The following is a 17,755-nucleotide window of genomic DNA, read 5'->3' as shown; positions in this document are numbered from 1 at the left end:
GAGGATGGAACGCCACACTCTTCTATCCTGACATACACTCCTCGCCTCCTTCACATCATACATCTAGTCATACATGCCCTCCGATTACGCAGACTTTTGACACCGCCAGATTTTAGGTTCTGATTGATCTGATCGTGCCAAGTCTTTTTCGGTCGTCCACGTTCTGTTTTCCCTCTCACATTCGCCACATATATTTTCTTAGTCATTCTCTCGCTATCCATTCGCTCCACATGTCCATACCACCGCAAAGAGCTCTTCCTAATCTTTTCAATTATTCCTCGTTCAGCCTTACATTCCTTTCTTATATCGTCGTTTTTAATTCTGTCATACAATGATTTTCCACACATTCGTCTGAGGGAGCGCATTTCAACAGCGTTCACTCTGCTTTCATCCTTCCTTTGCCGAAACATCCATGTTTCGCTTCCATAAATTTCTGATATCTTTTATTTTATCATATTATCATGTCTCGATTTCATCACCAAGATACGTCTTTTTCGTAGCGCAGTTCATTAATAGGGACAGAAAAAAAATTGTCCGTGTGTTAACCATGATGATGGGATGCATTTATTAGCGGGCTTATTAACTGGGATGGTACAAGAATTCTTATTTTTAATTTAAATTTTACTGAGTAAATACCACTTTATCTTAAAATCTAAGGTGACACGTGTTTTGATGCATTTCGCATCATTTTCAAACAACGTATGTGAAGCTAATTTTAAATTTAAGATTTGGGTCCTTGGGACAAGGTTGAAGAGAGGGTAGGAGCTGTTTCTTATTATTTATTTTTTATCAGTGGGAACAAAGAAAATAAGGGGGGTGCTTTTGCCATTATCAATTCGTAATGGATTTATTATTATTTTTATGAATTTCTTTTGTTTCAAAATGTGCAACATTTTGAAACAAAAGAAAAAAGTTTAAGACTTTTCGTATTAATTTTTTAACGATTTCTTTTTTATTTATTTTTTTAATTAATTAATTAATTGTGAATTTTTTTGATTAATTAATTAATTAATTGTGAATTTAAAAAAAAGCACATTTTTAAGTGTGCTTTTTTTAAATTCACACGTATAAAATGCATTCAATTCATTTTTAGAATCTTATATTATTATATATCTGCAGGGAGGTTATTAAAATAGTTGTTTCCCAAAGCCTTAACCCACAAAGGCTGTATAAGAAGCTTGTCTGTAGGTAGGCTAATAAGGATAGTGAAAAGTAGACGTGAAAAATACGTCACAAACACCCAGACTAATTGAAAATAAATCTTTCTAGAAAATTAATTCGCAATTGGTGGGAATCGAGCCTGCGACGCCAGTCTCGCAGTCGAACGTCTACCCAACTATGCCAAAGAGTCTGTCTATTTACAATGTAAATTAACTGATTTAATTTTTAGGATTTCTACGTTAATGTAGTTCACTCAATTTGGCATAAAGCTGCATTTTAATTGTAACGTTTTGGACTCGAACGCATTATATTTCGAGATTATTATACTTTGTACTCTTGTTTCTAGGTCAAACACTCCCTCCATGAGAATATACCTTATAATTGAGGTTTAAAACATAAACAGCCGGTTTTATACCGTACATTACCGTACCTCGCCGGATTAAAATATTGGCTTCCCCATATTCCGATGGTTCTAGGGTGGATTTGCGAAATTCGCCCATAAAAAAGTTAATTTAGCCTCACTTAACCAAATGAATTTATGCTATGGTAATTTCGTATTAGAATTACGGCATTGTAAATCTTTTATTAGTAATCCGTTGCATCATTATATGAACCTTAGAGGCTTGTAAAAAATAGAATAAGAATATATGTATATCTACAATATTATTATAATATATTATGTGTATATATATATATATATATATATATATATATATATATATATATATATATATATATATATATATATATATATATATATATATATGTATATATAAATAGACATACATACATATATTTCTTACTGTGATTGTATTTAGTAGGGCGGGGTATACAAGTTTTGTAACTTGGAAAATGGGTAAGACCACTCTTTCAACAAGTTTCCGATAGTATTTTTTAAATGTTTTTAAAATACATACATAATTATTTTATAGATTTTCAATATTTTCATTGCATCACAGCATTGTGAGTATAAACACATTCGATTTTTTTTTCTTTCTTTTCCATTTACTAGACTTAGCCGTAGTAGCCGTAAAGTACGCGTGGCTGGGTATAGCTAGTGAAGTATCAGGGATCTGGGCGTTAGATTTGTGAGCACCCTGACATTTCACGATCACATAGAGGTAGTCAGTGGTAATGCATTGAAAATGCTAGGATTTGTTCTGCGTACTGCCAGGGTTTTCCAAAATACCCGCGTGCTGAGAACTCTTTATAACTCCTTGGTGCGAAGTAGACTCGAGAGTGGCTCGATGATCTGGGGGCCACATGAGCTTAAGTACTCTCTTATGGTAGAGAAAGTCCAAAAGAAGTTTTTGAGGTATTTCTACATGAGAGAGTACGGCTATTATCCTTGGCTCTACCCGACCCAGTTTCTCCAGGGTATGCTTGGCTACAATAGTTTAGAGACTAGAGGGAATGTGTATTTAATTACACATTTTTATCGATTGTTGCGCGGTATGATCAATAATCCTGAAATTATCCGGAGCATTGGTCTGTATGTTCCCGATAGTTACCTAAGACAGCGTCGGCATAGATTGTTTCACATTCCTATACACAGGACCAACCTGCCGATGGTTATGCCTGTAGGAAGAGCTACCGCTATGTTGAACAGTATCACATTGGATATTGATCTGTTCCATGTGTCCGAAGGAGTTTTCCGAAGCGGGATTCTTCTACACCTTTAAGTCTTCTTGCTTACTTTTACTTTTAATATATACGCCTTGAATATTGTTTGTTATGTATATATATATATATATTTTTTTTTTTAATAAATTGAATTGAAATTGAATTGAAAGTATAAAAATGATGATTTCGCTTATGTTACGTTAAGGATTAGACTATATTGCATCAATTTAATCGGTCTCTTACGCTTCCTTGAATATATATTTTTTATATTGATATCTCAACAAAAATGAAGAAAAATATGGAAGTCTAGGTATTCATAGCGCTTACGATATGTCAAAAGCTGGTTTAAATGACAACTTCAACACGTGTAACACTCACCATTCTACCCATGATTGACAACACTACTCAAATTTCGAATATTTTATTTATCTTTTCATTGACTTATAGTTTCATATTTGAGTTCTCGACACCATCTTTTGTTGAGTTTAATTAATTTTTTGTTTACAAAAAATGAGCCAGGAAGAAGAAAAGGTAAAAAGTGTTCTCTTATTTTACTTTTTTTTTCGAGATTAAATTAAATTTCTGAAGTACGTTAGTTGACCTCAAAATACGAAAAGCTTCGCAGGTGGAAAGGATCAACGTGAAAATATAATATATTCACCCTCCTAGCAGGATTATGAAAAGCAAAACATTTTTCTCTGCGTTCTTGTATGTATATTAAAAACAGCCTCTTTTTTTACCCATGGCCAAACCTTCGTGTTATTTTGTCCTAGATTCAGCTTCCACTAATATGTTGTAATACCGAAAGCAATCCTTCGAATTTTAATATATATCGGAAAGTCATTTCAGTAAATTGCGAGGAAAACTTTGTTTCCTTCCAAAAGTCTTGAACAAAAATAATATTGAATTACTTACTCTGTTTCTAAATTATTTTCCTAAAGTTTTCCAGTATTCGTTAAATATTCATTTTAAGGGCATCGAACTGCCTTTAGCCAGTTTTTATGGGTTCACGAGTATTATATATATATATATATATATATATATATATATATATATATATATATATATATATATATATATATATATATATATATATATATATATATATATATATATATATATATATATATATATATATATATATATATATATATATATATATATATATATATATTACCAACTTCTATGCTCCTTTTTCGGTCTCTTAACGTGTTTTCGGTTATGGACCTCAATGTCATTATTTCTAAAGTTCTTAGAAGATATTTGCTTCTTGCTGTGTCTAAAGTTTTCCAGTATTCGTTAAATATTCATTTTAAGGGCATCGAACTGCCTTAAGCCAGTTTTTATGGGTTCACGAGTATTATATATATATATATTTGTATATATATATATATATATATATATATATATATATATATATATATATATATATATATATATATATATATATGTATATATTTATATATTTATATATATATTTATATATATATATATATATATATATATATATATATATATATATATATATATATATATATATATATATATATATATATATATATATATATATATATTACCAACTTCTATGCTCCTTTTTCGGTCTCTTAACGTGTTTTCGGTTATGGACCTCAATGTCATTATTTCTAAAGTTCTTAGAAGATATTTGCTTCTTGCTGTGTCTACTCTGGTCTGTATCCTATATGTGGCAATCGGTCTTACACATATCTTATATATTTTAACTTTGGTTCCAGTATTAATGTGCTTATTATTCTAGATTTTTTTCTCTTATGTTTATATCTGTCTTCCAATTACTAAACAAATTTTGGAATGTACACATGTTAGAAATATGATGTTAAATGTCTATGTTTTGTTTGTTTCAGGACTGAAATTGACAATACGAGATATCCAGGTATGATAAAAGAGGAGGAAAAACATCAAATCAGAGGTGCCTGGAAGAGGATCAGATGTCTCAGTATAAGAGATCTCTTCTTAGAGAAACTGAAAGGGAAAGGTACAGGTTCGACCTGCCTCCAGGAACGAGGATGTCCCTTGGATCAGGGACCATAGAAAGGGATTCCATCTCTTACTATCCTCATAATGCCACCTACAGAAATAGGGAAGACAAACTGCTCAATAAATACAACGGTCACATCCCTAAATACGATTTTGAAAATGATCACCCGAAACCACCGCCGAGAAGAAACGGTTTTGTCTACGAAGATATATACTCTAGACAACAACCGTGGTCTTCTCAATACAATCGAAATAAGATTGAATACGCTTCACCTTATAAACCAATCAAACCAGAATTCCTGACACTACCATCTACCTTCGGAACGAATAAGTATTCCACGTTACCCAAAAGCTGGAGTGTATCATCGAGTAACTCTTACAAAAATTATTTCCCACCGATCCGCGCTGCCGCTAGTACCAGCACTGATATAAAGCCTTACGATTACAGACACCCTCGTGAAACCAGGGATAATTATTACAGTTATAAACCCAGGCCTCCGAAGAGGCCACCGGCGAACGAGCGCTATTTCGAAAAACGAGGAATATACGTCGGTGAGCCGGCCAACCCATTGTCTACACTCCAAACCAGACAATACGAGAGGGTGGAGTCGCCACCCCGGTATAATGCACACAATGAAAGTGATAAACTGACCCCTCGCCCCAGAAAAATGAGACTTGTGGAACAAAAGTTCGCCGTAGGACGCGAGGACACTTTTTACAGAACCGAAAAGGTGAGGAGATATCAAGATACCGATAGGGGAGGAAATGCTTACCCCAGCCACAAAAAGAGCGAATACGAAACTAAAAAAAACGTGACGTTTTCCGAAGTAAGCGGTTGTGAGGAAAGAAACAACGTTGTAGGAGTCGTGTACGGTAATAGGGGAGTCTTAGTAAGAGAGTTGGAAGTGTCCTTTAATCAGGTCATCGACAAGAACAACTTGCTCAAGAGTAATAAGGACATGCGTGTCTCCAAGCAACCTGTTGGGTGGTACAATGAGAAGGTGAAGAGTATTCCCAATGGCCATTGCTTGACTGGTGGAGTAGTCGACAGGGTGAAGAATGCTCCGCTGCCAGGAAAGCTTCCCATCAAACTTGCTCAACCTTCGGGGTTCTTCTCAGGACTCAAGCGGAAGAAGTATCTATCACAGGTTAGTATATAACATTACATTTCTTGAATGTTTTTCGCTCCCCCGACGAACATTCCTTTATTTATTGAAGCTGGAGAAGCTAGTATAAGCGTTCATAATTCTTATATGGTCGAAGATCCAGTCAGATAATTCTTCTTTTTGAATGTTTTTCGCAGATACTTTGTGGCACATTTTATAAACTTTATGAAATTAAACAACTTTGTTTTAACAATTTTTTTATTATTAGTACACTTTAACCTACCAGTATCAACAAAAACCTTGTCATAACCAGGGTTTATTTATTTCTAAAACATGTTTTGTCTTCAGAAAAAATAAAGTGAAAACATGAGAAATAATTATTTTTTAACATCTCATCAAAGATGAAGAAGAATATGGAAGTCTGGGCATTTACGGGGCTGACGACCGTCATTGGCTGGTTTAAGTGATCACTTTACACACGTGTAACATTCAACAATTCTACCCATTATTGACAACCACACTACTCAAATTCTTGGAAGTTCTGTATATATGAACCAATTTAGAAACCTTGTTCTTGAATCACTAGAACTTCACTAGAGACATCTATTGGTGAGATGTTAAGAAGCTTTTTATTAAGCAGAAACTCTTATATTAGTATGTGAGGTCCGAATCCTAAATTGCAATCGCACACATGAGAAACGCCAGAAAATACCATTTTCGTTTTCATTATTTAAGCTTATTATTTGAAAACTTTATTTACAACATTTTGAGTGTGTCCAAATACTTGTTCACAAAATCTGGATTATCTCCAATTACAGGAGTTATTTTCAAATTATTTATTTAAATAATAATGAAAAAATAATAATAATGAAAATAACTCCTGTAATTAGAGATAATCCATATTTTGTGAACAAGTATTTGGACACACTCAAAATGTTATGAGAACTAATATTGTAATACTTTTTTTACTTTGTTTAGTAAAATGTTATACTCACTGGTGAGTGGTTTTATGTTAAAATTACTATAATTTTTGTAAAAACAGAAAAAAAAGTATGAACGACTAACCACAAAGTAACTGCTATAAATATCAATAATAAATTATAATAAAAGACTGGTGTTCGCATTCGATTTAGTGGCCTGTATTTCAGTGGCCTGATTTAGCTACAAAATCCCCAACTTTCCGATAAATTTTTCAATTTCCGCCTATATTATTATAAGCGCTTATAGAATAGTACATTTCTCTTGCTTTAGAATCGGTTTTATCTCTTTTTAGTACAATTCACTTTGCCTTACACGGAAAACCGCGTCTGACGGCTTCGTATAAATTCCGATAAAAGTATTTTTCTCCGGTATAATAGAAACGCTGGCGAAAGTATTTGTCTTTTGTTCGGAACTTCCCGATAATGTCTCACTTCGTTACCGACACACGCGGGCTATATATGTGTAAATAATACACATATTACACACATATACGTATGTATTTTGTGTGGGGGTCGACCGGATGTGGGGATGAAGCAAACGTATTTTATATCCGGTCATAAGCGCTATCTCGCACTTGGTATTAAGATTGTGTAAGGGTAAGTACTCATTAGCCGACTAGTATCTACAACCATTTTAGTTAATAATTATTGCAAACTAAGGTTATAATGTATAATGCGAACTGTTTTAAAAACTAAACTCTTGTATAATACCACTTATATATAAACCCCCTATCCGCACCCCAATGGTGCATAGGGCACTGTGTCGTATAAACGCAGTGTTATCTTGATCGTTTTTACACATGAAGGAAAGGTGATCAGCCGTCCGCTTCAGGTACCAGTCCAGGGTAATATTGAATAAATATTACAGTGAAAAAAACACTTAAATAAATATTTGACCCCCCTGGGAATTGAACCCGTGACCTCCAGAACGGTAGCCGAGCGTGCTGACCATTACACTACGGAGGTGGACCACTTATACAGTTTTATTGCATTACATACGGACTGGTTTCGAAAACTAGAGTTGTTTTCATCGAGAGGTGTTTACAAAAACTAACGAGCAAAAACGATTATTCGGGTATGTACGAATATAGAGGTGGGTAGGGTGGGGTTAAGAGGCGAGACTTTTTGTAATGGGAACATAGATAATATTGGTGATGTATTTTGGAAAAGTGAAATATTAAATAATGTTTTATCAGAATGTAAATTTATGTGAATTTATAAATTTCCTATGTTATTCAAGTTGTCCGCTTCCGTAGTGTAATGGTCAGCACGCTCGGCTACCGGGTTCGATTCCCAAGGGGGGTAAAATAAATATAAGTGATTTTTATACTGTAATATTTATTCAATATTACCATGGACTGGTACCTGAAGCGGAGGGCTGATCACCTTTCCTTCATGTGTAAAAATGATCAAGATAACACTGCGTTTATGTGAAACAGTGCCCTATGCACCATTCAGGCGCGGATAAGGGTTTTATTTAATTTTTTTTATTCAAGTTTAGTTTTTAAAATAATCAATATGTGATTCAATAGATTTATATTATCCACTGACACTTCGTGATGGAATTGCATTTTTAATATATTATTAGATTAAAACCAATATTTTTAGCTTTTCCACTTTATTTTTATTTGACCAGCGACCGGGTTTCGTCGTTACAGACATCATCAGACTGGTCGTTACAGACATCATCAGACCAGTCTGATGATGTCTGTAACGACGAAACCCGGTCGCTGGTCAAATAAAAATAAAGTGGAAAAGCTAAAAATATTGGTTTTAATCTAATAATATATTAATATGTGATTCTACAAATTTAATGCCGAATTAATGTTGTATGTGGTAGCAACTAGTGTAATACTAGCAATCGTGGAGACGCTTCGGCATTATCTTTTCTAGGATACGACGTACTAAATCATCGTGCTGTCTTTTTCTTTATACAAGTACCTGACGGGCATCTGCATATTTTTTCAAAACATATTTTTAGTTATTTATTGTAACTGCAGACAGTTGGTAGAATTCCATATTGAATTGTTGGGTAATAATATATCCAAAATTAAACAAGGTCTTTTGGATTGAATTCTACATTTATTTATGTATATGTTAATACGTGACGCGTTTCGTCTTATTAAGACATTATCAAACACTGACTACGTTTCTTATAATGTCTTAATAAGACGAAACGCGTCACGTATTAACATATACATTAATAAATGTTGAATTCAATCCAATAAATTTTGTTAAATTTTGGATATATTACCCAACAATTCAATATTTTTAATTGTTCGTCCCCCTAGCGGATAAATTAAGAAACAAAATTAACAATCAAATATTTCAAACACCCTGTAGGATAAAAGTGCGTAAAATCGGGGGTCGAAACTGTGTGACAAATATGGTTATATAATGGGTAATATCTGTAGGAAATTGAGCAGCTTAGAGATTGTATGAGAAGTTTCAAGGAGGGCGAAGACGCAAATGATCCAGGAAGGAAAATATAAGAAAATTGTCAACGACGTCATTATTCGTAAGCGAGAAATTTAAAGTAACGAAATGTAAGAAAATCCGAAAGATAAGTGGAAGTTTTGATATAATACATACTATCTTAAGTACCCGAAAGAAACATATCTTAGTTAAAGAAAATTAAAATATATTTAAGGTGTTTGAAAATGAAGCGGAATGCATTGAAACACGAGTCACAACAGATTTTAAGAAATAGTTGTATTTACTAAGTAAAACTTAAAATAATGGATAGATTTTACCGCAAAGTGACTGCTGAATCAATTAATGAAAAAATAACAACTTTTTTGTTTTTTCCACATTTATTTTATTTGACCAGTGACCGGGTTTCGTCTTAACCGACATCATCTCACTGTGTAGGAACTATATTGACTTTGTACTGTTACTTTTTTTCCAATGAATATTATTTAATGTACATATATGCCATATGAACCATGGAAGCATGCACACTTCACTTTAAGGTTTGGAATAAAATATGTACATAAAATAAACAGTACTCTACAAAAAAGTGTAATTGTAATAAAAAAGTAATTTTACTTTTACGTATTACTGTTACTTAGCATTTCAGCCCCGCCTCCGAACGGTAGCCGAGCGTGCTGACGATTACACTAATGGTCAGCACGCTCGGCTACCGTTCTGGAGGTCCCGGGTTCGATTCCCAGAGGGGGGTCTAATAAATATAAGAGATTTTTTCACTCTAATATTTATTCAATACTACCCTAGACTGGTACCTGAAGCGGAGGGCTGATCACCTTTCCTTCGTGTGTTAACGATCAAGATGACACTGCGTTTATATGATGCAGTGCCCTATGCACCAGTGGGGTGCGGATAAGGGTTCGAATGACTATATATGTATATATTTGTTTCTTAGGTCGTGGCTGCATTAGCAGTATCCCTGGCTCCTTTTGCAGCCGGCCTCGGGAAGGGATACAGCTCTCCAGCGATTGCCTCTCTGCAGCAGCTGAAACTGCGAAGGTACTACAATGCCAGCTCTCACCAAGAGATTTCCGTCACGGACCAGCAGGCTTCCTGGGTCGCAAGTCTCTCTCTACTAGGTAAGCTTTCTTCTACACCCATGTATCATTTTTTTCTTTATTTTAAATTCTTTTGCATCATACAAACGTGGCATAAATTCAAATACAAAAAATATAAATACAAATAAAGATCCCACAAAGGCATGGCCTGTGTGTGGGTAAACAATATAATTTAGGTAATGGCAAAGGACACTGGCAAGAATACAATAGGTAATGTAAGTAGAACTAGAATAATAGTGTTAATATAAAATACAAAAAATACAAAATACTTGACTGTCAGAAAACAAAAATAAAATAAAAATATTTTTTTAAATAAAATTAAGAACTTAAAAACATAAAAAAGATGAAAGAGTAAAAAGCATGCAAGTTAGCAAGCATGTACTACATGAGTAATACGTCTACAAGAAAAAGGAGCTCAAATCTGTCTCTTCAATAAACAATCTTAGCAATATTTCAAATTTAATAAAAAATTAAGGTAATTAACATCTAACAAATAGTCTTTGTGGAATAAATTGAACAGTTTTGGAGCTATGAAAAATGAGTGTCTTTGCGCGAGTCTGGATTTACAAAAAGGGATTTCTAATAAATTATTCATTCTTTGGCTGGATCTCTTATTATTTTTAGGAAATAAATGTTGGTAAAACATAGTTAGTAACCATGATCATACCAAACCCGGTGTTGTGCTGAGCTGTGTGGAACTTCCACCTCAGTTCCTTCTTGTATCTTCGACAAGCGGCGTGGCATAATTGAGTAAACGCTCGACTGCGAAACTGGCGTCGCGAATTCGATTCCCGCCAATTGCAAAATATTTTTTTAAATATTTATTTTCAATTGGTCTGGGTGTTTTTCATTTATTTTTCAAATTGGGCTTCCCTATCCTTACTATCCTACCTGCAGACAAGCCCCTAAAAAAGTAGAAGCTTAGTGGATTGTTCCTGAAAATTAAAATAATAGATGTACAAAAGTTTACCACTTTTAAGTATTTTAAATACTTGATATAAGTAAATTTGATATTTCTTGTTCTTACAATAATCCAATGCTATTTCAGTGCATACATTAAACTTTTTTTACTTTTAACCCTTATCCGCACCCAATGGTGCATAGGGCACTGCATCGAATTGACTCAGTGTTTTATTGATCAATACTTACACGAAGGCAAGATGATCACTCTTGCGCTTCAGGAACCAGTCCAGGGTAATATTAAATAAATATTACAGTGTAAAATCACTAATTTTTATTTTCACCCCCCTGGGAATCGAACCCGGGACCTCCAGCACGGTCGCTAAACACGCTGACCATTGCACTACGGAGGCGTACAGTGTTTTATAAAATTATCATCATTAAATTTAATGTTGAATATTAATTTTTATAACAAAAATACCACGAATGTTTTAATAAAAACCACATTTATTTTAATATATTGCAGGTGCTCTGTTCGGAGGTGCTATGGGTGGTATAGCCATGAGACATGGCAGAAGGAGGGTCATCCTTGTGATGTCTCTTCCCTTCAGTCTATCCTGGATCCTGACGGTGTTCGCCACGTCCGTTGAGATGATGTTCTTCACGTCGTTCATGGGAGGCTTCTGCTGCTCCATAGTATCTATGGTCTCTCAGGTAACTAACGAAAAGTTTTCAACCAAATCATTCATCGTTTACGTTGTGGTTCCACCCATATCATTCATCATTCATACCGCTTAAAAACTGTGCTCCAAGATTACCGGTTTCGGAATTACCATTCCACAATCAAGTAAACTACAGAATAAATTTAAATTGCTAAGATCTCCTTCATCTTTGTAAAAAAAATAGAGAGAAAGAAGCTAAAGGAATTCATTTAATTTTTAAATAAATTTTAAAAACTCTTACCCGCACCCCAAAGGTGCATAGGGCACTGCATCATATAAACGCAGTGTTATCTTGTTCGTTAACATATGGAGGAAAGGTGATCAGCCCTCCACTTCAGGTACCAGTCCAGGGTAATATTGAATAAATATTTGAGTTGCTGATTTAATTTTAGACATCTTTTTTTCTCATTTATTTATTTTATTGTACATTGCAATTCTCATCTTAACGGAGATGAAGAATAATATAGAAGTCTGGGTATTCACAAGGCTCACGACCTATCAAAGGCTAGTTTAAGTTATCACTTGATACGAGTGAAACATTCACCAGTCTACCCATGGTTGACAACTACCCTACTAAAATATCGTATGTTTTATATATTCTTCAATTGACACCTTCTTTCATATGCGAGTTCTCGGCAGCATCTATGATTGAGTTTAGTAAGTTTTCAACTACCAGAGACCTCTATGAAATGTTTGTAAGACCTCTATAAAATTATGTCCAAATTTACAACATTTTGAGTATGTCCAAATACTGGATTATCTCCAATTACAGGAGTTATTTCCATATTATTTTTTGACATCTTATCAAAGATGAAGAAGAATATGGAAGTCTGGGCATTTACATTATTGATAACCACACTACTCAAATTCTTGGAAGTTCTATATATTTGAACCAATTTTGACACATTATTCTTGAATCACTAGAACTTCACTAGAGACATCTATTGGTGAGATGAAAAGAAGCTTTTTTAAACCTTAACCAAACCAGCCTAAACTTAAACCAGCCTATGACGGTCGTCAGCCCCGTAAATGCCTAGACTTCCATATTCTTCTTCATCTTTGATGAGATGTCAAAAAATAATTATGTCCACATTCTTCATCTATGTTGAGATATCAATATAAAAAATATTATTTTTCATATTTAAGTTTGTCTTAAATACCAATTTAACTTAAAATCTAATGTGACACGTTTTTCGATGCATTCCGAATCATTTTCAAACACCGTATGTGAAGCTTAGTGCAAATTTTAGAGTTAGGTCCTTGGGACGTTAAAGGATGAAGAAGGGGTAATACAAGTAAAACTTAAATAAAAAATGGATAAATATTACCACAAAGTGATTTCTGAATCAATTAATGAAAAAAACATTACTTCTAAGTGGACAAACCTAAGCCTGAGTCTAACATACATTAAAAGTAAGGTAGAGGAAGGGCAATTGAGATGGTATGGGCACATATCGCTCACTCCTTTCAACAACGTCATATATCAAAAATCGTCAATTTTCAGTTGTGCATGTTTTCGGAATGCCCAGAAAATGTACTATATCCCAGCAAAAGTGGCATATTTTTAACCTAATATTTACCCGCTACAGAGCAAAAAGTGTTGTTTTTGCATAATAGTTTAAATATTTTTTTTCAAATATACTAAATATTTTTCAAATGGAGAAAAAAACACTCAGGTTTAACCTAAAAAGATCTATTGCACAGTAAAAAAATGAATAATTGGCCTGATATTTATTTTTAATGCATCTTATTATATTTTTAAACATTAAAAACAATCTCCTGAAAAATCTAATTTTTATGATGTTGTTGAAAGGAGTGAGCGATGTGAGAACCTGAGTATATTGTGAACCAGGCTATTGCCATGGACCTTCCTCGAAAGGCATCTAGAGGAAGACTACAAAACTCATGGATGTTACAGGAAGATAACATGATTCGAAGGCATGGCCTAGGTTATATTGTCCATGATAGAGGGACCTACAACCTGAGGACGAGGAGAGCTGACCGAAACAATCTACAAAGACGATAAGTTGATATGGAACCAAGAAGAATTTGACAAACCTAGATTTGTGAACAAGAATTCGGACACATTCAAAATGTTGTGTAACAAGCTGTGATAAAAATTTATTTTCACTCTTCCATCTCTCTTTCAACAAACTCAATTAAAAACAAAACCCGTGTTATTCCAATAAGAAAGTTGTATGAACCTAATCAATTTCTTTTGCAATTAACCAAAAATCCTTGTGCTAACAAATTCTCGAGAATTTTTCCTTTCAGCGATTTTCCGACTGAATACATTTTAATAATTTCCCTCCGATCCTCAATTTCATGAAAAACAAACATCAAAAACGTACAAACTTTTTATTCGCCAATTATTTTATAATGAAACCGCTTTTTTGTTTGATGCTTTAATTGAAAAATCATATAAAAATATTTATTTTGCGGTACGTTGGGTTGAGAGATATTTAATACAAGCTTTATGTTTTTAACTTATTTAAAGTATTTTTTAATAAAATATAAATTCATTCATTGGTTCCGCAAACACTTTGTAGTAATATCTATCCATTTTTAATTAAATTTTTACTTACAATATTAATAGTAATAATTATGGCAGAAACAGGATTATTCACCCTACGGATAGTCAATTTAAAGGTGTCTCAACTTGATATGAAACGTGTATTGTTCTTCTCTTTATATGAAAGAAGATAGTACTCTGCCCACTCATTGTTCACATAAGAGTTACTTTGTATTGATATCTCAACGTACATGAAGATGAATACAGAAGATGGATTCATCAGCTTCTATATTCTTCATCATCTATGTATGTTGAGATTTCAATACAAAATAACTCCCTAGTGGGCAAGCCCAGATATCGCTCACTCCTTTCAATGACGTCATATATCATAAAACTTGCTTTTTCAGGAGATCGTTTTTAAAGTTTAAAAATATAATGAAATGTATTAAAAGTAAATATTAAGCCACTTATTGAATTTTTTACTACGCAACAGATCTTTTTAGGTAAAACCTGATTGTTTTTTCTCCATTAGAAAAATATTTAGTATTTTTAAAAAAATAATTAAACAATACCTTTTCTTAAAAATGCAAAAACAACATTTTCTGCCCTGTAGCGGGAAATATTAAGTTAAAAATATGCCGCTTTTGCTGGCATTTTCTGGGCATTCTGAAAACATGAATAACTGAAAATTGACGATTTTGATATATGACGTTGTGGAATGGAGTGAGCGATATGTGAACCAAAATATAGATACCCTGAAATTTTTTATCCGATTTTGAATAATCAGGTTCTCTGCGTTCTATGTGCCCATACCATCTCAATTGCCTATTTAATGATGTCTGTTACACCCAGGCTTCCACAAATGCGAGAAGATTAAACAACGTAATGAACATAATATTCATAATCATCGTTTTCACTGAAACAACGTTTTCAGCGAGAGAAACTCGTGTGGGTACAATACATACATATGTATCTCTAAACTCTAATTACTTGTAAAATTCTTCGCAAAGAATTCAGAATATCGTCGGTTTGCGAAGTTCAAGAACAGAGCATTTCATAAATTGGGAATTCTCCGCACTGTTTGGCGGAATTGTATACAAATAAGTTTGAGCGTCTGTAAATGGAAACTTTCGCTATAAATCTCCAGACATTTTTCGTCTTTATAAAGCGCAGAACGTGAAATATGTTTATATTAAAAACGTCCCGTAACCTTTTCAGTAAACACTGTCTGGCAATACAATGGGTTTTTGAAATGAATACAATTTACCCGAGTTTGAAAATAATACGTTTTCTTATTAAGCTGTTTGTCTTTCTAAAAAGTATCATATTTTTCTGATTATTGCTCACATAAACCTTTTTTGGAAGTTATACAGAATAAATTACATTTTACGATGTAATAATGTAAATATTTAACTGAAACATATGTTACACACAGTACTGGAAATAATTCAATACGTGTACTTATGTTTATTTATATCTCAACATCGATGAAGAGGAATATGAAAATAAGGGGATTTACAAAACTTCCAACTTGTTTTAGGCTGGTTCAAGTTCTTTTTTTCTGAGTTTGTTGACGTTTCTGTTCAACGATTTAAACAAAAATGTTTGTTAATAATAAATTATGGTTTTCAGGTCTACGTCAGCGAAATATCAGTACCGGATATAAGAGGATGCCTAAACGCCGTGTTGAAAATTGTCGGACATTTAGGAGTCCTGATGTCCTTTGTTGTAGGAGCCTATTTGGACTGGCAACAACTCGCCATGTTCATCTCAATAGCGCCGATCATTCTATTCTGCATCATGATATACATACCTGAGACTCCAAGCTATCTAGTTCTGTGCGGGAAAGAGGAAGAGGCGTATAAATCCTTAGTTTGGTTGCGAGGTCCTGGCTCGGATATCCTGCAAGAACTAGCTACAATCAGAGCCAACGTCTTGGCGACCAAGAACTTTAACAACCAGAATTTGCAAACTGCAGGAAGCACGGCATTCAACGCTCTGCTTACCCCTAGAATCGCGTTTCCCGTATTAATAACTTGCGGGTTGATGCTCTTTCAAAGATTTTCTGGAGCCCACGCGTTCAATTTTTACGCGGTCCCGATATTCAGCAAGACTTTTACAGGCATGAACCCTCACGGAGGAGCGATCGCCGTATGCTTCGTGCAGCTATTGGCTTCCTGTTTATCGGGACTGCTTATTGATACAGTGGGAAGACTTCCTCTGTTGATAGCCAGTTCCGTTTTTATGTCGATGGCGTTGGCGGGATTCGGAAGCTACGCGTACTACGAGGAAGTCCACAGAAATCAGAGACTGCAGAGTATCATGCTGAACCAAACTGTCGGCAGTGCCGGACAGAACGATTGGATTCCTTTGCTGTGCGTTCTTGTGTTTACTATAGCGTTCTCTCTCGGGATGAGTCCGATATCGTGGCTTCTAATAGGAGAGCTATTCCCGTTGGAATTTCGCGGATCTGGAAGTGCCTTGGCCACCGCGTTTAGCTATCTCTGCGCCTTTGTGGGCGTGAAAACCTTCATGGACTTCCAACAGATGTTTGGATTACACGGAGCTTTTTGGCTATACGCTTTTATATCCGTTGGAGGTTTGTGTTTCGTCGTGTGTTGTGTCCCCGAAACTAAGGGAAGAGATTTGGATGAAATGGATCCTAAATCGGTTCAAAACTTAGCTCTACGACGATAGTAATACCCATATAAGCTCTTGATGCTGAAAACGTTACAATAAAATTCAATGGGTTTTGTTGGCTTGTCAGAATGGTTATCGTAGCATAACTGCATTCGTTTATTATAATATAAGAAAATAATTAGTTCGACGCGTAATTAAATCCAAGATTAAATAGTTTAAACTAACTGTAAATTTGTAATCCATCAACAAATTACAAAACACTATTGAAATGTAATATGACGAGTGAAAATACATCTAATCTAAGTACTGTGGAACCTCTCATAACGATTAATTCGCATAACGAGCAAAAAAATATGAAAAAGTTTCTCCCTTAACGAGCGACATTTCGCATAACGAGTTACAGAGAAAGTTCAAGCCCCTTTTTCACGACATTCACATGTGAGCCAGGACTTCTATGCCAGTCAAAACAAAAAATGTTTCGCTTAACGAGTAAGATTCTAGAACGAATTACGCTCGTTATGAGAGGTTACACTGTATTGCATACGTATATGAT

General features: G+C 34.2%; 1 protein-coding gene across 1 annotated transcript; it reads left to right on the top strand.

Annotated features, from left to right (window-relative positions):
- The first annotated feature begins 6,999 nt into the window (after nt 1-6,999).
- LOC148300270 (facilitated trehalose transporter Tret1-like) lies at nt 7,000-17,259 on the top strand. Its single transcript, XM_088275037.1, has 4 exons — nt 7,000-7,017; nt 10,266-10,449; nt 11,855-12,042; nt 16,195-17,259. Exons 3-4 carry the CDS (start codon nt 11,875-11,877, stop codon nt 17,257-17,259), a joined length of 1,233 nt encoding a protein of 410 aa, XP_088131163.1. The 5' UTR covers nt 7,000-7,017; nt 10,266-10,449; nt 11,855-11,874.
- Nucleotides 17,260-17,755: the final 496 nt, after the last annotated feature.

This window comes from Brachycentrus maculatus, unplaced genomic scaffold (genome assembly GCF_059751285.1).
Source record: "Brachycentrus maculatus isolate JH-2025_06_01 unplaced genomic scaffold, ASM5975128v1 h1tg000760l, whole genome shotgun sequence".
Lineage (NCBI taxonomy): Eukaryota > Metazoa > Arthropoda > Insecta > Trichoptera > Brachycentridae > Brachycentrus > Brachycentrus maculatus.
This window is presented reverse-complemented; position numbering and strand designations above follow the sequence as displayed.

Bases quoted from the DNA above. Each gene is read 5' to 3' on its own strand.
- LOC148300270 (XM_088275037.1), top strand. From the start codon at position 11,875: ATGGGTGGTATAGCCATGAGACATGGCAGAAGGAGGGTCATCCTTGTG. The intron at 12,043-16,194 runs GTAACTAACGAA...TATGGTTTTCAG, and splicing joins TAGTATCTATGGTCTCTCAG to GTCTACGTCAGCGAAATATC.